Below are 24,939 nucleotides of genomic sequence, written 5' to 3' on the forward strand. Positions count from 1 at the left end.
GTGCTGATTAGGAGCTTGAACGATACCAACAATTTTAAGAAATTATTGAAAACACATTTGTTTATAGAAGCTTTCTAATACAGGACAGCATGGCCATATGTACTGACAGGTTAAATGAACTGTATGCTCAGGAAGGCTTGGCATGACTTACCTGTAAGCAGGGCTGTTGCTGGAATGAGCTGCATATTGGGTGGTCTTTGGGGTGGGAGGTGCAGTCCTCCTCTCCACTGATTAGCTAAACATGAGCTTACTTCCATCACTGCTGTACTGTCTGTGGTAGCAGTCTGGCACCCTAGTCTTTTCTGCGTCTTCCGTGTCTGTAAGACTCTTAGACACAGGATGTCTGCCTGATCCTTAAATTTACCAGTGATTTATTCAAAAGTTTTTCCTGTGCCTGTGATAATAGGGACTTGGACACAAAGTTCGATAAGCATTGCTATACACAATACAACCAATTTTTTTTAATTAAGCTGTACCCAGGGATTCTCTCTCTCTATATATATATGGCGCCTTAATTTCCATACAGAAATCAAAATGTATTCTATAACAATGCGCATAACTTAATTGCTTAACTAGCTAATGAGTGCTGTTAATTGGACATTAACAAGCAATTATCAGCACTAATTGGCATTAAGATTTACGTGCACAACTCATTAAGTGTATTCTGTATCGTACACCTAAATTCTAAGTCGCATAGAGGGGCATAATCGAACGGCGCTGGCCATCTATGGGGCCGGCTCCGCAAAGGGGCGGAGCCAACCACATTTTCGGAAAAAATAGATGGCCGGCAATCTTTTCTTTCGATAATACGGTTGGGGCCGGCAAAATCTCAACATTTAGGTCAAATGTTGAGATCGCCGGGTTTAGACATGGCCGGTGTTGGTTTTCGGCCATAATGGAAAGCAGGCCCGGCCATCTCAAACCCGGCAAAATGCAAGCCCTTTGGTCGTGGGAGGGGTCAGCATTTGTAGTGCACTGGTCCTCCTCACATGCCAGGACACCAACTGGGCACCCTAGGGGGCACTTCTAAAAATTAAAAAAAAATAAATAAAAATTGTTCCCAGGTGCATACCTCCCTTACCTTGTGTGCTGAGCCCCCAAATCCCACTCCCCACAACTCTACACCACTACCATAGCCCTTAGGGCACCTACATATGGGTACAGTGGGTTGGTTTGGGAGGGCTCAACATTTACCACCACAAGTGTAACAGGTAGGGGGGGGGATGGGCCTGGGTCCGCCTGCCTGAAATGCACTGCACCCACTAAAAACTGCTCCAGGGACCTGCATACTGCTGTCAGGGAGCTGGGTATGACATTTGAGGCTGGCATACAGGCTGGCAAAAAATATTTTTGTTTTTATTTTTTTTAGGGTGGGAGGGGGTTGGTGACCACTGGGGGGAGTAAGGGGAGGTGATCCCAGATTCCCTCCAGTGGTCATCTGGTCAATTGGGGCACTTTTTACAGACTTGATCCTAAAAATAAATGGACCAAGTGCAGCCGGCGAAATGCTCGTCAGAGCCTGCCATCTTTTTTCCATTATCGGGCGAAGCCGGTCATCTCGTAACCATGCCCCCGTCCCGCCCCCATCCCGCCTTCTGTACCCTGCCTTGACGTTTGGCCAGCTCCGCGACGGAAAACAGTTGGCGCCAGCCAAATTCAGCTTTCGATTATACCGATTTGGCCGGGTTCGGGAGATCGCCGGCCATCTCCAGATTTGTGTTGGAAGATGGCCGGCGATCTCTTTCGAAAATAAGCTGGATTGTTGAAAAGGGGGCATGGAGTGGAGGAGTGGCCTAGTGGTTAGGGTGGTGGACTTTGGTCCTGAGGAACTGAGTTCGATTCCCACTTCAGGCACAGGCAGCTCCTTGTGACTCTGGGCAAGTCACTTAACCCTCCATTGCCTGCCGCATAGAGCCTGCCATGAGTGGGAAAGCGCGGGGTACAAATGTAACAAAAATAATTAAAAATAAAATAAATGGTCATGGGTGTTTATAAAATCTATGCGTGTTGTTATAGAATACACCCACTCTGTGCCTAATTTAGGCGTCAGGATCACAGCATAAATGGCCGCGACTATATAAGGTTGCATGGAGAGGTGCTTGGCGCTATTCTAAATAACGCATGGAAATTTAAGCCTATACTATACAATTTAGGCGTACTTTACAGAATACGCCTAGGCGTGTTTTTTTTTTTCTGCAAAAACTTTCAGGCGCCATATATAGAATCTAGCCCAAAGCCTCTTATCTATGAAGGATTTCATAAGAGTTTACCCACAGAGACATGTCTATGACAAAACGTAGAATTTGAATGCATGCTTTATTTTGTGAATTGGGAATCAAATGATGATGTATATAGTGAAAGGCAGGAAGAAGTCAACAGTGAAAATCAGCAGTGGGGAACTGCTGCAGAGCGTTTGATGTATTGCACAAAGCATTTCATGGGTGGCTACACAACACAATCATTGCCAGGAATGGAGGGCCGAGGGTGGATATGGAATGTTTAATGGAGATAATCCGATGCAAGATGATGGCACAACATCAAGTGCTGGATGTGGTCATTTTACCTTTGGGTGGCGCTCTGCGATTGGAAAGACCCTGCAATGTGAATCGCTTTCTAGCAAGAGCTGAGCGCTCAAGGTTATGACTGGCAGAAGCATCAGCTAGGAGAGACCAAGAGGGAAAGTAGTAAGGCAGGATGGAGTAAAAGCTGTGTTAGCAGGGTTAACCTTCAAGCTTATGGAAGAGTAAGGATTAGAGCTTGATGCCATTAGAAACAGGTTAATGTGAAAATCATGCTTATATTTACGGTGAAAAGAAGAACTGGAAACAATCTGTAATAGCAGTGGCGTTCCTAGGGGGGCTGACACCCGGGGCGGATCGCCGATGCGCCCCGCCCCCCCCCGGAACAGTGCAACGCCCCCCCCCCCGGCGAAAGAACTCCTGATCCCCCGCGAAAGAACCCCCTGGGTGCACGCCGCTGGGGGGGGGGGGTGCCGCGCGCCTGCCGGCTCTTCGTTTTCATGCTCCCTCTGCCCCGGAACAGGAAGTAACCTGTTCCGGGGCAAAGGGAGCATGAAAATGAAAAGCCGGCAGGCGCGCGGCACCCCCCCCCCCCCCCCCAGCGGCGTGCACCCGGGCGGACCGCCCCCACAGCCCCCCCCCCCCTTGGTACGCCACTGTGTAATAGGCAGGAGTTCTATTTAATAATACACTGTCTCCATGGAAGAAAATAAAAATTGAGCAAATATCTTATTTTTGGCTAAAAATGCTACTTTTCTTAAGTTGTGATTATTATGGGATGGGCCGTTATGATCCATTTCCTGACCCACACTAAACCCCGCTAAGCTAACTGTTTTTACTACGTTCTCTGGAAACAAATTCCAGAGTTTAATTACGCGTTGAGTGAAGAAATATTTTCTCCAATTCGTTTTAAATTTACTACGTTGTAGCTTCATTGCGTGCCCCATGGTCCTAGTGTTTTTGGAAAGAGTAAACAAGCGATTCACGTCTACCTGTTCCACTCCACTCATTACTTTATAGACCTCTATCATATCTCACCTCAGCCATCTTTTCACCAAGCTGAAGAGCTCTAATCGCTTTAGCCTTTCCTCATAGGGAAGTCGTCCCATCCCCTTTATCATTTTAGTCACCCTTCTCTGTACCTTTTCTAAATCCATTATATCTTTTTTGAGATGTGGTGACCAGAACTGAACACAATATTCGAGGTGCGGTTGAATCATGGAGCGATACAAAGGCATTATAACGTCCTCACTTTTGTTTTCCATTCCTTTCCTAATAATACCTAATATTCTATTTGCTTTCTTAGCCACCGCACACTGAGCAGAGGGTTTCAACGTATCATCAACGATGACACCTGGCTCCCTTTCCTGGTCAGTGAGTCCTAGTGTGGAACCTTGCATTACATAGCTATAGTTCGGGATCCTCTTTCCCACATGCATCACTTTGCACTTGCTTACATTAAACGTCATCTGCCATTTAGATGCCCAGTCTCTCAGTCTCGTAAGGTCCACTTGTAATTTTTCACAATCCTCTTGCGATTTAACAACTTTGACTAACTTTGTGTCATCAGCAATTACCTCACTAGTTACTCCCCTTTCTAGATCATTTATAAATATGTCAAAAAGCAGCGGTCCCAACACAGACCCCTGGGGAACCCCACTATCTATCTACCCTTCTCCACTGAGAATACTGACCATTTAACCCTACTCTCTGATTTACTCTCTTTTAACCAGTTTTTAATCCACAATAGAACACTACCTCCTATCCCATGACTCTCCAATTTCCTCTGGAGTCTTTTATGAGGTACTTTGTCAAACGCCTTATGAAAATCCAGGTATACAACAGTATAAAAGAACATCATGTTATCTACTCGATTATCAACTGTTATCTTTAGGAAGTAAGGACAACTCAGTAACAGCTCTCTTAAGAAACTGTAAAGTGGTAATTCTGTATAGGTGAGGTTTCTTCTCCATGCCTATCTATACACCAGGCCTTTCCAAGGTTGCAAAACCTACAATTTGTGTCATGACCTGGCAGGGCTGCCCACAGAAATGTCATCAGCCCACATTTCTGAGGTTGTCTGCTTTCAGTGGCTGTGATAAGCATTGCTATACACAATACAACCAACTTGTACTTAACCATAAACCCAGGGATTCTATATATATGGCGTCTTAATTTCCATGCAGAAATCAAAGCGTATTTGTTCACCCCTTCAAAGAAATGTAATAGAATGGTGAGGCAAGATTTCTCTTCATTAAAACCATGTTGGCTTTGTCTCATTAATCCATGCTTTTGAATTTGCTCTATAATTTTGTTCTCTATAATAGTCTCTACCATTTTGCCCAGCACTCAGGCTCACTGGTCTATAATTTCCCAGATCTCCTCTGGAACCTTTTCTAAAAAAATCAGCATTACATCGGCCATCTTCCAATCTTCCGGTACCATGCTTGATTTTAAAGATAAATTACATATTATTAACAGTAGGGATGAATACCATCTGGTCCAGGTGATTTGCTACTCTTCAATTTGTCAAATTGCGCCATTACATCTTCCAGGTTTATAGAGATTTCATTCATTTCTCTACCTCATCAGCTTTGAATATAATTTCTGGCACCTGTATCATCTCTCCCAAATCTTCCTCAGTGAAGACCGAAGCAAAGAACTCATTTAATCTCTCTGCTATGGCTTTGTCTTCCCTGAGTGCCACTTTTACCCCTCAGTCACCTAGCAGGCCGACTGATTCTTTTGCTGGCTTCTTGCTTTTAATATACCTTTAAAAAAATTATTATGTGTTTTTGCCTCCAACTTTTTTTTCAAAGTCCCTCTTTGCCTTCCTTATAAGTGCTTTGCATTTGACTTGCCATTCCTTACGCCGTTTCCTATTATTTTCAGTCGGATCCTTCTTCCATTTTCTGAAGGATTTTCTTTTAGCTCTCATAGCTTCCTTCACCTCACTTTTAAACCATGCTGGCTGTCGTCTGGCCTTTCTTCCTCCTTTTTTAATACATGGAATATAACTGGCCTGGGCTTCCAGGATGGTATTTTTGAACAGCATCGACGCTTGATGCAAATTTTTGACCTTCGCAGCTGCTCCTCTAAGTTTTTTTTCACCGTTTTTCTCATGTTATCATAGTCTCCTTTTTGAAAGTTAAATGCTAATGTATTGGATTTCCTGTGTCTTCTTACTCCAAAAATTGATATCAAATCTGATCATATTATGATCACTATTATCAAGCGGCCCCAGCACCATTACCTCCTGCGCTTCACTAAGGACTAGGTCTAGAATTTTTCCTCCTCTTGTTGGCTCCTGTACCAGCTGCTCCATAAAGCAGTCCTTGATTTTGTCAAGGAATTTTTACCCCCCTAGCATGCCCTGATGTTACATTTACCCAGTCAATAATGGGGTAATTGAAATCACACATTATTATTGTGTTCCTGATAACATTTCTACATCTGTCTGTTGAGCAGAACAAAGCGGTTAACAAAACAAAAATATCCGAAAAAAAGGAACTACAATATTTTGCTAGAAAAGGTAACACACGCACTCATAAGAAAACCTAAAACAAATTAACAGATTATACCAGTTAAAAAAATCATCCTTATCACTCTCTCTCTCTCTAGGTACCAAGAGCACAAAAAAAGGCCCCTCAAACGCTAAAAAAAAAAAAGCTTGCTTAAGTAACCATGCTTTCAACAAAGATTTACATTTCTTTATATTAAGTTCACCTCTTAAAAACAAAGGTCGAGAATTCCAAACATAGGGAACGACAAAGAAGAAAAGCACTATGACGAGCTGTTTCCATTTGTGCAAAGTGAGGTCCCGATACGACCATATGATGATCAGTTATGGCCCGCAGGACCCACGCAGATGAATATGGAATTGTTAACAAAGATAAATAGGTTGCTGTACCTTGAAACCCAATAATAACGCTTTAAATTGAATGCGGTAGGATTAACATCATCTCTCCATCAGTCTAATCTACCCTATCGTTTTGACATAATTTGTACCGATTGCTCTTCCGTTAGGTCTCCAAGATATCTATTACTGTATATCTATCTCATCTTTCAGTACTATCTTTTTTTGTTTATTGGGCTGTATTAGTCACCTTTATGAACAGATTCATCCAAGGTGGGGTAAAGCCGATACAGCTTGACATAAACAATAGTAAAATGAAAAAAAAAAATAGCATGAATACAACCAAGGTAAACTTCGAGATTGTTGATTGAATCCTATTAACAAGACTAACATCAAAAAGTATCAGAAGCATAAACATTAAACTACTACTACTATTACTACTATTTAGCATTTCTATAGCGCTACAAGGCGTACGCAGCGCTGCACAAACATAGAAGAAAGACAGTCCCTGCTCAAAGAGCTATGTAATAAAAGTGAGCCAAGTATAGGACAATCAAGCCATTGTGACATCACTGATGAGGTTGGCTCTTATTGGTGGCCTGAGGCATTATGACATCACAATGTTAGCTCTGGTTACAAGAGACTACTACTACTACTATTTAGCATTTCTATAGCGCTACAAGGCGTACGCAGCGCTGCACAAACATAGAAGAAAGACAGTCCCTGCTCAAAGAGCTATGTAATAAAAGTGAGCCAAGTATAGGACAATCAAGCCATTGTGACATCACTGATGAGGTTGGCTCTTATTGGTGGCCTGAGGCATTATGACATCACAATATCACCTCTGATTACAAGAGAGAACTACTACTACTACTATTTAGCATTTCTATAGCGCTACAAGGCGTACGCAGCGCTGCACAAACATAGAAGAAAGACAGTCCCTGCTCAAAGAGCTTACAATCTAATAGACAAAAAATATGATAAATATGATAAATGCAATCAGGAGACAAATTATATCATGTTAGGCAGTATGGAAGAAAATTCATATAATGTAGATATGATACTCATGATGTCACCAAAAAAACCAAACAAACACCTTAGCAGGTGAGTATGTCAGCCTACATGTCAGACCTGATTGACTTACCACCCAGGAATGCCAAAAGATCACCCAGCACATTCCTTAATCTTCACTTCCCCAACTGCAAAGGCCCAAAATACAAACTAATGCACGCGTCAAACTTCACCTAACTTGAGTACACAGCTATGGAACGCATTGCCCCGCAACTTAAAAACGATTTACGAACTAACGAACTTCCGCAAACTACTGAAGACCCATCCCTTTAACAAGGCATACCACAAAGACCAACCAATGTGAATATACACACAGGGCCGTGCCGACACGGTAAGCGAGGTAAGCATGGCAGGAGGGCGCCATCCTCTGGGGGGGGGCGCCCCACCGCACCATGCTTACCTCGCCCTCTTCTCCCCAGATCCTTGTCCTTTTTTTTGTTTTGTTTAAATTTACCTCTCCGGCACGTGGCAGCGTAGCGTTAGTGAGGAGGCGGCGCTCCCCCGCCCCGACGTGTCAGTCTCTTCCCTTCGCTCGGTTCTGCCTTCTTCTGACGTCAGAAATGACGTCAGAAGAAGTCGGGGCACTGAGCAAAAGGAAGAAGACACGTCGGGGTGGGGGAGCGCCGCCTCCTTCTCACTAACGCTATGCTGCCACGCGCCGGAGAGGTAAATATAAATAAAAAAAAAAGGATCTGGGGAGAAGAGGGTGGGTAGTGTAGCGATCATTTTCGGGGGGGGGGGGGGGCGCGCCGGTGGGGACAACTGCAGGAGGGCGCCGGAGACCCTAGGCACGGCCCTGTATACACAACTACTCCACATATATTCTGAATTGTCTTATAATACTTTCTTGCTATACTATTATCATGTTTTTTCTTCATCACGCTGCCCAAGATCCTTCTGTAACACTAAATGTCTATTTTCTAATATATGTCCACCATTCATGATGTATTGTAAGCCACATTGAGCCTGCAAAAAGGTGGGAAAATGTGGGATACAAATGCAATAAATAAATAAATTAGAAAGTTCAAATAACACTAATATGATACTAATGCTCCCATTTTAACTCTCCCATCTTAATTTTTAGGCTTCTAGCATTTTTGTACAGATTTTTCAAACAAAGAGGGTCCCAGAAAACAGAAAGACAATCAATCTGCAAACTCCAAGATGGAAATGATAAGAGCAGATCAATAATAGATATATATTAACTTTTATTCGTGTAATAATAGTCTCTTTGTATCGCCCCGACACTGGCCGTGTTTCGCCCGAAAGGGCTGCAAAATGCAATGGATTAAGCTGTGAGGATTTGATTCCTGGCTTCCTTTGCTCACAGCTCACTGCTCTAACCTCTAGGCTACTCCTCCACTCCAGTGTCGGGCGATACAAAGAGACTGTTATTACATGAATAAAAGTTAATATATATCTACTATTGATCTGCTCTTACCATTTCCAGATATTTCAAACTACAATTTTTGTTTATGTCTGTAACTTGCCTAGCTGTTAGAGATAATTTGCAACCTTACAGCTCTGCCTGTTCTTTATTAAAATGCATCTTGGCTATTCTTGACTTTATTGCAACCTCGCTATCAGGATCCACTATTTCTATAATATCCTCTAAAAACATATTGCTCTGAAACACACGCATGTGAGTGACTGTCAGCTTCCCCCCCCCCCCCCCCCCCCCCCGCCCTCCATTTTTAGTGTAAAAGTTGCTCTATCTCCTTTTTTTAAATGACAAGCAGCCTGATGTCATCCCGGTTAAGGGGCAGTCCATCTCTTCAGTATAGGCTGCACTTCCTCAAATGTTATCCATAAGAAATCTAAATCCCTCTTCCTACTTTGTACTTGAGAATGGAGTGAAGGAGTAGCCTAATGGTTAGTGAGGTGGGCTTTGATCCTGGTGACCTATGTTCAATTCCCATTGCAGCTCCTTGTGACCTTGGACAAGTCACTTAACCCTCCATTGCCCCAGGTACAAAAACTTAGATGGGGAGTTCTCTAGGGACAGAGATATGGAATATCTGTAAACAAGCTGGGAAATGGCTAACATAACTTCTCAAGAAAACATCCACCAAGGTGGAAGAACGCTGGATCCCACTGTAGTTACACAGGAGTAATGGACAATCGGAAGTAGAACATGAACTCAAGAGGCAAGGGCAGCAATGTAAAGCTTCTTTAAACATGTTTTCTTGGTAGGAGACTCGACGTGGTACTGTGTTTCGGCCACGGGTCTGCTTCAGAAGTCTTCAAAACTTGGTTTGATCTATAAGGACTACCCAAGCTGCAAAGGACTGAAATACAAATCAACTTACGCATCCAGTTTTTCCTACATAAGCACGCAACTGTGGAACGCACTCCCAAAAGCCGTGAAAACCACGTACGACCACCTACACTTCCGGAGAACACCAAAAACTTATTTGTTCAAAAAGGCCTATCCTACCAACCCAACATAATGCCTGACCGCTACAACACAACAAAACCAAACTACGGTATGGACACAATACAACTCTTCCGTGTATGACGCCCTATGTGGCTATCCCACATGAACTCCCTACATCACTCTGTATTTGTCTACACCGGAGTCTGCAATCGCATCTCTGGCACTATCCACCTTATAATTGAAAGAGAAAAACGCCTAGATTTCGACCCAAATCAGGAGATAGACGTTTATCTCACAAAACCGAATAAATCGGTATAATGGAAAGGCGATTTTGGACGCTTTCAACTGCACTCCATCGCTGAAGCGTACAAAGTTGACGGGGGCGTGTCGGAGGCGTGGTGAAGGCGGGACTGGGGCGTGGTTATCACCCGAACAGAGATGGGCGCCTTTCGCCGATAATGGAAAAAAAAGTATGCGTTTGTAGCTAGAATTTAGGGCACTTTTCCTGGACCCTGTTTTTTCACGAATAAGGCCCCAAAAAGTGCCCTAAATGACCAGATTACCACCAGAGGGAATCAGGGATGACCTCCCCTGACTCCCCCAGTGGTCACTAACCCCCTCCCACCACAAAAAAATGATGTTTCACAACTTTTTATTTTCACCCTCAAATGTCATACCCACCTCCCTGGCAGCAGTATGCAGGTCTCTGGAGCAGTTGTTAGGGGGTGCAGTGGACTTCAGGCAGGTGGACCCAGGCCCATCCCCCCCTACCTGTTACAATTGTGCTGCTTAATGCTTAGTCGTCCAACACCCCCAAACCCACTGTACCCACATGTAGGTGCCCCCCCTTCACCCCTTAGGGCTGTAGTAATGGTGTAGACTTGTGGGCAGTGGGTTTTGAGGGGGATTTGGGGGACTCAACACCCAAGGGAAGGGTGCTATGCACCTGGGAGCTCTTTTACCTTTTTGTTTTGTTTTTGTAAAAGTGCTCCCTAGGGTACCCGGTTGGTGTCCTGGCATGTGAGGGGGACCAGTGCACTACGAATCCTGGCCCCTCCCACGAACAAATGCCTTGGATTTATTCGTTTTTGAGCTGGGCGCTTTCATTTTCCATTATCACTGAAAAACAAAAACGCCCAGCTCACAAATTGTCGAATAAAACATGGACGTCTATTTTTTGCGAAAATACGGTTCGGTCCACCCCTTCACGGACCCGTTCTCGGAGATAAACGCCCATAGAGATAGACGTTTTTGTTCGATTATGCCCCTCCACGTAAGCCACATTGAGCCTGCAAAGACAAATGTAATAAATAAATGCAAACCGTGCTTAGGTGACAGTAAAATTAGCTGGTCTTTAAAAAGACCTTTTGTTGAGTGCTATCAGAGATATATGATGTCTGTCTCATGAATGGATGTGGCGACACCGACACCTTGTATCTTGCCACCGCAACACAGACATTGCGTATCTCTGATAGCACTCAACAAAAGGTCTTTTTAAAGACCAGCTAATTTTACTGTCACCTAAGCACGGTGTACACTAAAGTCCTTATACATCGAACCAAGTTGTGGAGACTCCTGAAGCAGGCCTGTGGCCGAAACACAGTGCTGTGTCGAGTCTCCTACCAATAAACTTGTTTAAAGAAGCTTACCATAAATTTTCATTACTTTTTCTTCCAAAGGATGCGCAATGCTATATTTTAGCATTGTACAATACCTGAGAAGCACTTCAATGCTCCCTGAGCTACCTAAATTCAGATGCCAATTTAGCTTATGTGTGAAGGGAGTATTCTATGTGTAAACCGTAGAAAGAACAATGACTGAGTTGATCACACTTGTTTTTTATGTGCTTGTCATATAGCAGTACTATAAAATGTATATGAAATTCAATTTATCTAATTATCAAACATCCTTAAATTGCATTTCCTGATGTCAAACAAAAAGTGATCAATAGAAATCAAACAAAATAAGACATGGAAAAGAAAATAAGATGCTACCTTTTTTATTGGACATAACTTAATACATTTCTTGATTAGCTTCCGAAGGTTGCCCTTCTTCGTCAGATCGGAAATAAGCAAATGTTGGTAGATGACAGTATATATAAGTGAATGGAAAATCAAAGGGAAGTTTCCAAAACCAGGAACATCCAGAAATTACAAACACTTGGAGTGGAGGAGTGGCCTAGTGGTTAGGGTGGTGGACTTTGGTCCTGGGGAACTGAGGAACTGAGTTCGATTCCCGGCACAGGCAGCTCCTTGTGACTCTGGGCAAGTCACTTAACCCTCCATTGCCCCATGTAAGCCGCATTGAGCCTGCCATGAGTGGGAAAGCGCAGGGTACAAATGTAACAAAAATAAAATAGATACTATTGGAGATTCTACATGGAATGTTGCTACTATTGGAGATTCTACATGGAATGTTGCTACTATTGAGATTCTGTTGCTACTATTGGAGATTCTACATGGAATGTTGCTATTCCACTAGCAACATTCCATGTAGAAGGCTGCGCAGGCTTCTGTTTCTGTGAGTCTGAAGTCCTGCACGTACGTCAGACTCACAGAAGCAGAAGCCTGCGCGGCCACATTGGTGACCTGCAAGGGCCGACTTCTGCTAGTGGAATAGCAACATTCCATGTAGAATCTCAAATAGTAGCAACAGTGGAGGAGTGGCCTAGTGGTTAGGGTGGTGGACTTTGGTCCTGGGGAACTGAGTTTGATTCCCAGCACAGGCAGCTCCTTGTGACTCTGGACAAGTCACTTAACCCTCCATTGCCTGCCGCATTGAGCCTGCCATGAGTGGGAAAGCGCAGGGTACAAATGTAACAAAAAAAACCCCAACTCTAGTGCAGGTAAACTGTTAAACATTTATAAATAGGAGGAAAAACCTCAAGAAGCACCTTCCCCCTGAAGGGGAACATGTTGGTAATGTTTGCTGCCCTTCATGCTTCTGTCGGCAGCCTGAACGGAAAGTAAGCTGTTTAGGAGATTTATGATGAGACGTTGAAAAATGATATCAGTTTTAATTGACTCGTGTTTGCTCTCTTGGCAGAATTATTAGACTGGAGGATCTGAAGCAGCTGTGGCGAAAACGGAGGCCAACGTTAACCATGGTTCTAATTAGGGAGGAGCCTAAAGAGGCATATTTTCAAAGCACTTAGCCTTCCAAAGTTCCATAGGTTTCTAAGTACCTTCTGGAGTTTTCAGTAGTTTTTTGACATCTGCAAGTTTAAGAATACATTGAGGAGTATATATAAGTGAAACATCAAAGCATTCCAGGGACAGGGAGATATGCATGGAGACAGGAGGGTGACAAAGCATATCGCCCTGTCCCTCATCCACCCGACTCTTCCTATCTCTCATCTATCCACCCCCATCCTGTCAGACTGTCACTGGAATGCTTTGATGTTCCACTTACATATACTGTCATCTACCAACATTTGCTTATTTCCGATCTGAGGAAGAAGGGCAACCTTCGGAAGCTAATCAAGAAATGTATTAAGTTATGTCCAATAAAAAAGGTATCATCTTATTTTCTTTTCCATGTTTTATTTTGTTTGATTTCTATAGATTCTACATGGAATGTTGCTATTCCACTAGCAACATTCCATGTAGAAGTCGGCCCTTGTAGATCACCAATGTGGCCGCGCAGGCTTCTGCTTCTGTGAGTCTGACGTCCTGCACATACGTGCAGGACGTCAGACTCACAGAAACAGAAGCCTGCGCAGCCTTCTACATGGAATGTTGCTAGTGGAATAGCAACATTCCATGTAGAATCTCCAATAGTAGCAACATTCCATGTAGAATCTCCAATAGTATCTATTTTACTGTCATAGAAATGCTTGAATGTTTTCACTTATATACACTGTCAGCTAGCACATTTGCTTATTTCCGATCTGAGGAAGAAGGGCAACCTTCGGAAGCTAATCAAGAAATGTATTAAGTTATGTCCAATAAAAAAGGTATCCTCTTATTTTCTTTTCCATGTTTTATTTTGTTTGATTTCTATTAATTACCTTTAAAAGTGGGACTAACACGGCTACCACACCTCTCTAAATAAAAAGTGGAGTTTGAAGATATGTAGCAGGGATTAGGGTGGCCTAAAACTAAAAAAAAAAAATGGTGTCATTTGACGTGACTATAAAATTCCTACCTCTTATCTGTCTGCTGCTAGGACTGGACGGTCTGTTCTTCTTATTGGAGGTTTCCGGACTTGAAGACTCAGACTGTATACTGGACGACCTTCTGCCATACCTTCAGGAAAAAAAATACAAAACATTTACGTTTCTATAATGGGGTTTTTTTTTAACTGCAAAAGTTGCCTACGGACTTAGAATCTTTGGGGATAATTTCCAGTGGCAATGGTCAGTATATATATATATATATATACACATATATATATAAAACGCACCTCCAACGTTCTAATGAAGCCGGAACTTCCGTAGTTGTGTAGATTGCTTTTGCCCATGAGTGTTTGCCCTGCCCTCGCGTCACACTCACCAACTTACCGTCGGAGGGAGAGAAGGAGGGAGGGTGGGGGATTACCTTGCTAGCGCTCGATCGTCATGACGTTGAATCGCATCGCTCAGACGCATAACGGACCTATCCACCACCCGAACAGCATTAATCGCCGGCGCAGAGAAGAGAAATGTGGCTGTTGTCAGCACAGGTACGTGACGGCGAAGGGGGAGGGTTTTCTGCGGGAAGGGGGGGATCGACAGGGTCACGGCACGGGGGTCAAGGGGTCAGTAACGCCGAGGGGGGGTGTTGAAATCAGAGGGAGGGGGGAATGAGGAACTCGGACGGAGGGTCGTGAGGGGGCCTTGAACTGGGAGGGAGGGACAGGCATCAGGGGGCCTTGAACTGGGAGGGAGGGGGGTCTGCAACTCACAAACAAGGAAGGAAGGAAGGAAGGGAGAGAGGGGGGTCTGGAACTCGGAAGGAAGGAAGCAAGGGAGGGAGGGGAGTCTGGGAGGGAGGGAGGGGGTCTGGAATAAGGGAGGGGGGTCTGGAGACAGGGAGGGAGGGTGGGAGGAGGGGAATACCTTGCTAGCGCCCATTTCATTGCCTACCGAAACGGGCCTTTTGTACTAGTATACTGGCTGTGCTTTTCTGCAGGTCTAAAATATCCATCTAGGCTTTCTGTTTAGTGGCTGAATATCACCACTATTGTTCTCTATCCTTCTTCTGCCTGGAACTATACAAAGAGTACTTGAACATTTAGAGTGATCAGTGGCAAGAAGATTTTTACCTTTTACTGGTGGCTGATACATGTACAACTCCTTTTGAATAATAGGCCCATTTGTTTGCAAATTATAGAGTGAAACCTATTGGGTATCAGAGCTGTATTTTCTGGAAAAAGTACATGTAAGAGGTTGGTGGAAGAGACTATGAGGCATATTTTCAAAGCACTTTGGGAGGCTAAGTTCCATAGGTTTCTATGGAACTTTGGGAGGCTAAGTGCTTTGAAAATGAGCCTCTATGACAACCAGATACAGACAGAGTACGTATGAAAAAAGACAGAGATACTTAGTTAAATTCAACTGTTTGTGGTTACTTGGAGAATGTTTAATTGTGAATATAAGCAATAATATGTAATACTTTTCAACTTCGTATATTTTCTGAATGAGAAACTTCCAGTATCTATGAGATCGTGGACATATTATCTTCCGTTCAGAAAAGTCTCTAAAAACCTTCTTATTCTGTAAGGCTGGTCTGTCAAATGCTTAATCTAACATAAGTAATGCCACACTGGGAAAAGAGCAAGGGTCCATCGAGCCCAGCCAATCCAGCGGCCAATCCAGGCCAAGGGCACCTGGCGAGCTTCCCAAATGTACAAACATTCTATACATGTTATTCCTGGAATTGTGGATTTTTCCCAAGTCCATTTAGTAGTGGTTTATGGACTTGTCCTTTAGGAAACCGTCTAACCCCTTTTAAACTCTGCTAAGCTAACCGCCTTCACCATGTTCTCCGGCAACGAATTCCAGAGTTTAATTATGCGTTGGGTGAAGAAACCTTTTCTCCGATTTCTTTTAAATTTACTACACTGTAGTTTCATCGCATGCCCCCTTGTCCTGGTATTTTTGGAAAGCGTGAACAAATGCTTCTTATATCCCACAATTATCAAAAAAACAGGTTTCGGTTCAATGTGGCTTACAATAGAACAGTTAATATGGTAATTACAATTGACTTATACAGTTAAATAAATAGTAACAAACAGTAGGTACTGACACATTAGCTATAGACTTTTTTGAAAAGATGGGGTGTTAATTCTTTCCTAAAAAGAAGGTAATTACAAGCATTTACATATATTACTTGGAACAGATTCTATTTACTACTGGGTCCCAGGAAAGCAATTGGAACAATTTTTATAGTGGGAGAGGGTTGTGAAAAGCTTTTGACAAATACATAAGGGCAGCCTAACAGTAGCACCTCTAGCGCCTAAGAATTGCCATACCATCTACTAGTTGTTCCATCCATCTGTAATTCCTGGACTGATTAGTCCAGCTCTTGGTTAACTGTGATTCGTCCTTGAACTGAATAGGTATAGGCGGAGTACAAGAACTGGAATAATTATAAATAAAGCTGAAGCCTTTCTCCAGCGCTGTTCTCTGCGCATTGCCTGCCCTGCTTCCCCTCATGTCCGTCAGCCAAACCGGAGCCCTGGATCCAATCCGTAGCTACACCACTGGCTTAATCCAACTAAAATCCACTTCTACTCCTCCTGAAAATGCTGTGGAGAGCACAGATTGCTCCTTCAATGCCACAGTTCCTCACTGGGGCCAGCACAAACTCATTTCTGTCCGCCAGATCTCTTCTCCCCCTCTGCTCTCTCTCCCTTCTTTCTTTTTTTGTTTCCCCCCCCCGCTCTGTCCCTTTTTCCCTCCCCCTCCCTCTCTTTCACCTGCTCCAAGACATGCATAAGCTTTACCCATCTGCACATCCGGACCTGGAATTTGGAGAAGCCATTGAAGGGGAATTGTGCTTCTCTCTCTCTCTCTCTCTTTCTCTCTGGTGTTCAAAATCACCTCAAAAAGGATAAAAATTCAGTTTTGGAGTTTGGCTCTTTAAATGGCTCTCTTTTGACATGCAGTTTTTGTAAATATCTTGCATTGACAAATGCAAGTGGCAGAGTTTGCTGCCTAGAAGTTCAAAGACCCAAATAATGCCACTCTTTTGGACCAACTGGGTTCTCAGATATCCCGAATGAGCTTGAATGGAAGAGCTGCATAAACCCTCAGATTCTATAAACAGCGACTAAATTTGTGTATGCAAATCCGCATGCACAGCCGATTTGCATGAGCAATGTAAATTGATAAACAAGTTAATCAGTGCCAGTAATTGTCCACTAACGAGCAATTATCGGCACTAATTAGAGCTTATGTGTGAAACTTTCCAAGAGTATTCTGTAAAGTGGTGTGCGTAATTTCTAGTGGGTGGATCACAAAAGAGGCTGTGGCCATGGGAGGTGCATGGGTGCTCCTGAAAATTACGCACACTGTTACAGAATACGTCCAATCTATGCCAAAATAAGACGTAGGCATTTACACCAGATTTTAGTTGGCATAAATGGTTGCGCCTAAATTTTAGTCGCGGGACGGCTGCTATGCGTGGAGGGGCATTTTCGAAAGAAATGTCTACATCAGAATATGAACGTTTTACAAAGACGTCCAAATACCGAACAGGAAAGAAGGTCATTTTCGAAAAAGATGGACGTCTATCTTTTGTGTTCGAAAATACTATGGACGTCCTGTGATTTGGACTTCATAAAATGCTCGCAGGTATATATCTGACCATTGCTCCCTTACCTTAGTGAACAGGTTTGTGGGGGCATGGGCCTGGGTCCACCTGTCTGCAGTGCACTGCACCTACTACTAAACTACTCCAGGGACCTGATTGCTGCTGTAATTGACCTGAGTATGACATCTGAGGCTGGCATAGAGGTTGGCAAGTAATGTTCTTCAACACACTTTTTGGGGGTGGGAGGGGGTTAGTGACCACTGGGGGGAGTAAAGGGAGGTCATCCCTGATTCCCTCCAGTGGTCATCTGGTCATTTGGGGCACCTTTTTGTGCCTTATTCATAATAAAAACAGATCTAGCTGAAAACTAAGTTTTAGTCCTGGACATTTTTGCTTTGTTCCATTATGGCTGAAAAACGTCCAAGTCTTAGGAGCGCGCAAGTCCCACCTTGAACATGCCCCTGACACGCCCCCTTGAGATACTGTATGTATTAATATGTGCTATTTCTCCATTTACTAAAATTGTTTGTAAATACTGTTAGTGAAACCTAACATGGTCCCCGCTTTAGCAAACCTAAGCTGCCTACACGTGCCCAACGCACGTCAAAATGGACTTGCCATCCAGCTACCACATGGCTCTTGTGGTAATTTCATTTTTGGCGCGCGTCCAATACACGCATCCAAAAAATAATTGTTATTTTCAGACACACGTATCGGACGTGCACCAAATGGCATTTGGACAGGCGTAGGTCATTACCGCCCGATTACCACGTGACATTTTACCGCTAGGTCAATAGCTGGCGGTAGGTCTCAGAGCCAAAATGGACACGTGCCAATTTTGATTTTGCTGCATGTTCATTTTCGGCAAAAATTTTTAAAAGGCATTTTTTTTTTTTTGCAGGCGCGCTGAAAAATGGATCTGCGCGTGCCCAAAACATGCACCTACACTACTGCAGGCCATTTTTCAGCGTAGCTTAGTAAAAGGACCCCTTAGTCCTTACTCTTTAGCAACAAATATTTATACAAAACTGTATGTTCTTGTATAAGTGGAGAGAAGAAGGTAAATAGTAAAACCTTTCTTCCCAAGGGCCATTTTCCGAAATCTGGTACAATCGATGGTACTAAGTCACCTGGACTACTGCAATGCACTTTACGCTGGATGTAAAGAACAGATTATCAAGAAACTTCAAACCGCCCAAAACACCGCAGCCAGACTCATATTTGGAAAAAACAAAATATGAAAGTGCAAAACCCCTAAGAAAGAAGTTACATTGGCTCCCTCTTAAAGAACGTATCACATTCAAGATTTGCACGATAGTTCATAAAATCATTTACGGAGACGCCCCGTCATACATGCACGACCTAGTGGATCTCCCACCCAGGAATGCCAAAAGATCTGCCCGTACTTTTCTTCAGTTACACTTCCCCAGTTGCAAGGGATTAAAATACAAACTAATACATGCATCCAGCTTTTCTTACATGAGCTCGCAGTTGTGGAATACACTACCAAAATACTTAAAAACAGTTAATGAAATAACCAGCTTTCGCAAATCGTTAAAAACCTCTCTCTTCACTAAAGCTTACCATGAGAATCCATAACTAACCACAACATACCACCACCACTCCTTGACTATGACTGTCTCCTTTCTATAACTGTTTGATTATATTGACATGTGAACCTTGTTATTCTTAATATCTTTGTAACACCAATTGTATTTTGTACCCTGAAATGGCAATGCCATTACAGGTATTTGTAAGCCACACTGAGCATGCAAACAGGTGGGAAAATGTGGGATACAAATGCAATAAATAAAAAATAAAATAAATAAATTGTGTCCATTATCTTGTAAATCTGTTCAAGGAGATATATGTTAAGAGTTTCACTTGCCTCACGACTGTTACTTGAACTAAAACGTCCCCCCCCCCCCCCCCCACCCCGCCCCCAAACAGCTGAGGACTGGACTGCTTTTCCTTTAAATAAAATGAAAGGAAATGATTTTTGTTTTTGCTACAGGTGAATCACCCAGAAGGAAAATGATGCATTCAAAAAGCAACGTGTTTTTTTACGCAAGCAAATAGGAATCACAAAACTACCAGCTCCTATCAGGAAAGCCTATTGAGCACTGAATTTAGTCAATTGGGTCTTTGCACAATTACCTGGAGGAATTCATTGGTGCATGATACACACTTTCAGTGATTCTTTGGTGCAGCTGACTTGCTTCTGTTCCAGGAAAGAAAAACTGTTAATTTTACTTGTAAAATTCTTTGCATATGCACTGTGCTCACATGAATACCTTTGTGATAAAATGTGGGCTGCAGCAACAAAACAGATTGTTGGCCATATTTTATCAATCACAAAAATAACGACTTCCAAAATAATCACAAAGTCAAAAGAAGTTATAATAACTAGAAAGCAGGAAATAAAAGTTGGGGGAGGGGGGATATGATTGAGGTCTACAAAATCCTGAATGGTGTAGAACGGGTAAAAGTGAATCGATTTTTCACACTTTCAAAAAGTACAAACACCAGGGGGCACTCAATGAAGTTACATGGAAATACTTAAAAAAAAACAGGAGGAAATATTTTTTCACTCAAAGAATAGTTACTGTGGTGGGCCTGACCTAAAACTGTGAATGTAATGTTATATGATGAAGTATTGGGAGAAATGTTGGGGGCAACATTTGTGTACTCCGGGAGAAGTGTAAATATAGAGAAGAAATAGTTAAGCTCTAGAACTCGTTGCTGGACAAGGTTAATGTATCTGGGTTTAAACAAGGTTTGGACAAGTTCCTGGAGGAAAAGTCCATAGTCTGCTATTGAGAAAGACATGGGAAGCCACTGCTTGCCCTGGGATTAGTAGCATGCAATGTTGCTATGATTTGAGTTTCTGCCAAGTACTTGTGACCTGGATTGGCCACTGTTAGAAACAGGATATTGGGCTAGATGCACCACTGGTCTGACTCAGTATGGTTGTTCTTATGTTCACAGATCTTAGACCTCCCTTATTATCAATGAATGCAAACAAGTATAGAACAGGTTCCACGTAGGTTGTACATTTAAAATGTAGGAAGGAGGACTGCTAAGCTAAAAGATTTTTCAGTTGCAACATGTATTTCACTTAGAACTGTATTTTCTAAGCATTTAGACATACAAAGTTACACGGAGGGGCATTTTTGATACGATGTTTAAGTCCAAATTTGGATGTTTTGTTCAAACACGTTCTAAAAACAGGTCTAGCTAAAAACGTTTTAGTTTTAGTCCTGGACGTTTTTGTTTTGTTCCACTATGACTGAAAAACGTCCAGGTCCTAGGTATACCAAAATCCCGCTCTTAACATGCCCCTGATTTGCCCCCTTGAGATTTGGATGCATTGCAGGTGAACAACATAGAAAATGGTCTGGAAAATGGGTTTCAAAGATACTGATTTTGACATTTTGTAAGAAAAACATCTAAATGCCAATGTATGCCACTTTTTAGATGTTTTTCTCTTTCGAAAATGAGCCCCATAGTAACCTATAGAACTTTGTAAATCTAAGTGCGTTCAAAATGAGCCCCTTTAACCTATAAGTCCTTCTCTTCTTTATTGCAGATAAGCGTGGTAACTAACAGAAATGGCATGTTACCTCACCTCTGCAAGCTTCTAACTGTCCTGTAAGGACTTTTCTGATCTCAGATATCCAGAGATTTTTCAATTCAACAGATGAAGCCTACAAAAAAAAAAAAAAAAAAAACACAGGAAAATACAACCATTAATTGGTATAAAGTCGGCCTTACCAGCTATAATCCTTTTCATTGCAATCATAAAATGAAACCAGTTTGTAAATAGAAAAACATTATTAAAGTGATGTTTATTCTTGATTATTTTACTGATTGTTATGCTGTTAACAAAAATGTAAGTTTTACGATAAAATGTACTTGCTGTACACCGCCTTGGCTGAATCTCTTCATGAAGGCGGTTAATAAATCTCAATAAATAATTAAAAACTATAGTCTAGTTGATAATACATAAACTAAAGGTTAAATTGCGCTACGTTTGTCATTGTTGGTCTTTTCTGTTATGATTATAGACTTGATAGATGAAAATGCGACAGTGGCTGATTTTTTTTAATGTCTTATCAACATTAGCAGGGGCAGTCCAAAGCAATCTGCCGCCCAAGGCAGGGATGAGATCCCACCCTCGCCCCCGCCCAGTCTGGCTCTCTCCCCCCTTCCCTCTTAACCCTCTTCCCTGTGTTAAACTTATTTTTTTTCTTTTCCAAAAGGCAGCAGCGATTCCCATAGGCTGCCCTGTTGCGGTGCCAGTGGCGCCGGCCTCTTCGCTCTACTGCATAAGGAAACAGGAAGTTACTTGAACAGGAAAGCCACCGTAGGGAGAAGAGGCCAGTGCTGGTGGCAGGGCAGCCTATGGGAACTGCTGCCACTGATACCTTTTGGAAAAGACAAAAAATAAGGTAAATGTGGGGAAGAGGAGAGTGCCGCCTGAGGCCCCCTTCTCAATTGGCCTAATGGTAGGGCAGCCACTGAACATTAGGATGGCAGCAATTGGTCCAGGAACCCACACAGTTATTAATGGTCACGCTCTAGATTTGATTTTTTTCTGATATCTCTTCAGGTAGGTTGTTGAATAACATTGAAAGTATACAGTCCAATGGCGATCCTAGGTCGGCTGCCCCCCCCAGGGTACAGCGGTGTCCATCCCCCCAGAGTGCAGCACGATACCCCCCACCCCGGCGCATCAACACCCCCTCGGCGCATCAACACCCCCCCCCCAGGTGCCTTCTTGGCTGCTGGGAGCAGCCGCGCGCCTGTCGGCTCCGCTGGCTCCCTGCTCCCTCTGCCCTTGAACAGGAAGTAACCTGTTCCAGGGCAGAGAGAGCAGGGAACCAGCGGAGCCGACAGGTACGCGGCACCCCCCCCCCCCAGCAGCATGCACCCGGGGCGGACCACCCCACCCCCCCTTTGGTACGCCACTGATACAGTCTCCCCCGTGGACTGATCATTTTTTAATTTATTTTTCTAAGTTGATTGAAAACTCAGACTGGAGCAATTTCTCTAATGCAGTGTTCGTCAATGCAAGGTGGGGCCAGTGGTGACCCCCTGGAGACCTCTGAGGCAGCCCCCATCCTCATTATGTTTTTTTTTTTTGTTTTCCCTACTGCTCTCTGCCTCTTTTCCCAAGCTCAGGACAGAGGGAAGTGGATGATGGGAAGAGCCACATACTTAAAGGATAATATATTTCTCATTAGATGAAGAGAATGCATTTGAAGATGTACACCTGCATAAGTATACCACCAATGAAAAGTCACACTGAAAAATGGATCTGCGTGCTCCCAAAACCCACACCTACACTACCGCAGGCCATTTTTCAGCTCACCTTAGATTTCTATTTTTTGAGATAAGCAGCCAGAGCTCACACATACACAAGGTGCTCTTAAATCAAAGAGGCACGATATCCTCAGTTTTATTTTTCATTTCGTTACAGACTGGGTGGGCCACTTTAGTCTTTATTAGCCATCAGTTGCTATATCGCTAATTCTATCCTTTTCCTGGGTGGTGACTCTTAATGTGAAACCCACCATTTTGCACCTATAATTAATAGTATTTTTCCATATTTGTATCATCATGATACACATCTCTCCACGTTAAATTTCATTTGCCTTTTTAGATGCCTAGGTCCTCAGTCTAGCAAGGTGGTCCTCAGTCTGCTCGTGTTAAATTGTTCTGAATAATTTTGTCACCTGCAGATTTGACCACTCTTTTCCAGATGGTTAATGAATACGTAAATATATGCTGATCCTGGGACAGATCCCTGGGGCATCTTTCTTCAGTCCTGCTCATTGTTTCTCTTTCAACTAGTCAAACCAATTTAAAACAGGACATTGGCTTCTCTCCCTTGACCAGCTTTCTGAAAGGAGCCTTTGATAAAGGAATTTGTCAAATGCTTTTTAAAAATCTAAACACATTATGTTGATTTGGTTCACTCTTACCCCACACTTTTTTGCACCGCCAAAGAACGGTAACAAATTACCGCCTTCACCCCGTCTTGTTCCCCTCACCTGATGGAGACTTGCTTCCCTGCTGTAAGTGGCCCGCAGAAGCTCCGGGTGAAGTCATCAGATAGGATTTGCTTCCCTGCTGTGACTAGTTTCACCATGAGGTTGAGCCGCGCAGCACCGGAAGTTGAGACTTGATACTGTAGGAACAACCTGAACTTCCGGTTCCGCGTGGCTCAACCACATTGTGAAACCAGTCACGGCAGGGAAGCGGATCCTATCTGAGGACTTCACCAGGAGCTTCTGTGGGCCAATCAAAAGTTGGTGGGCCCAGTTCTAGCCTGCAGGCTGTGGTTTGGACAAGCCTGTTCTATAAGCTACTACAGTACTGTCACAGCCACTGCCGTGACTTGAGCTGACTCACCTCTCCCGAGGAGGGGGTGCTGGGGTCAGGCCCCAAGGCCCTCGCACACCTTCCTGCCATACTGCCGTCCTTCCTAGGTGTGTGTCCATACCTTGGCCCAAGGTTTAAAGGGCCAGTGGTGGGAAACCGCCAGATCAGTTGAGGATGAGGCTACAGGCCTGGGCGGGGCCTGGGTGTATTTTAGGAAGGTCCCAATTCTCCTTCAGCGCATTTGCAATGGGTCACTTGGTCTAGTGAAATTTGCAGCCTTGCCTGTCTCCAGTCCAGCTTGCCTTAGGTCCTGCTGAGTCTTCGGATTCAGTCAAGCCTTGCCTTAGCTCTTGCTGAGTCTTCATTTCCACCTGAGCCTTGTCCTCAGCTCCAGTTGGGCCTGAGGCCTAGTTCTGTCTGTCTTGTTCCCCTGTCCGGGTGACTTGCCTGCCGCCAGTCGGGGCTTGGCTAACCCTTGGGTTGACCAGGTAGCGTAAACCCAAGGGCTCACCCTTCCTGAAACGTGACAGGTACTTTGTGTGTCTAAGTGCTTTGAAAATGAGCCCCTTAATCATATCCTCGAGTAACACTAATTGGTTGTATACCAATAAGGTGTTAGATAATTTTATAAATAAACATATTCTACAGTTTAATTATGCACTGTCTGAAAAAATATTTTCTATTATTTATTTTCAATCTTCTGATTGTTATTTTCATGGAATGTCTTGAAAAGTTAAATAACAGTTCCCCACTTTATCATTCCGCTCCTCACGTGACTAGAGGGCGACTGAAATCGGTGTTCTCGGTTTCAGCTGAAAATGAATTGGCAGCCCAAATTGTCACCGCCCCAGCAATAAAGCAGGTCCCCCCCAGGCTACCCCCCCCCCGGCAAACAGTGAATCCACCCAGGCCGTCCACCTCCCCCCCAACAGTTCCACCCTCCTACCATCTATAAGCCCTCCCCAGGCCTAACTTTAGAAGCCTTGGTGGTCT

The 24,939-nt window shown here is 43.5% G+C and overlaps 1 protein-coding gene across 1 annotated transcript in view; it reads right to left on the reverse strand.

Moving 5' to 3' along the window:
* The window catches only part of MCF2L2 (MCF.2 cell line derived transforming sequence-like 2), a 410,388-nt gene that overhangs the window by 35,252 nt on the left and 350,197 nt on the right, over nucleotides 1-24,939 (reverse strand). The window contains exons 24-26 of the mRNA XM_030216237.1: nucleotides 21,188-21,266; nucleotides 19,717-19,780; nucleotides 13,970-14,070 (exon numbers count right to left, since the gene is read on the reverse strand). Coding sequence (XP_030072097.1) covers nucleotides 13,970-14,070; nucleotides 19,717-19,780; nucleotides 21,188-21,266 — 244 coding nt within the window. The remainder of the gene's footprint in view (nucleotides 1-13,969; nucleotides 14,071-19,716; nucleotides 19,781-21,187; nucleotides 21,267-24,939) is intronic.

The sequence above is a fragment of the Microcaecilia unicolor genome, chromosome 10 (assembly GCF_901765095.1).
Source record: "Microcaecilia unicolor chromosome 10, aMicUni1.1, whole genome shotgun sequence".
Lineage (NCBI taxonomy): Eukaryota > Metazoa > Chordata > Amphibia > Gymnophiona > Siphonopidae > Microcaecilia > Microcaecilia unicolor.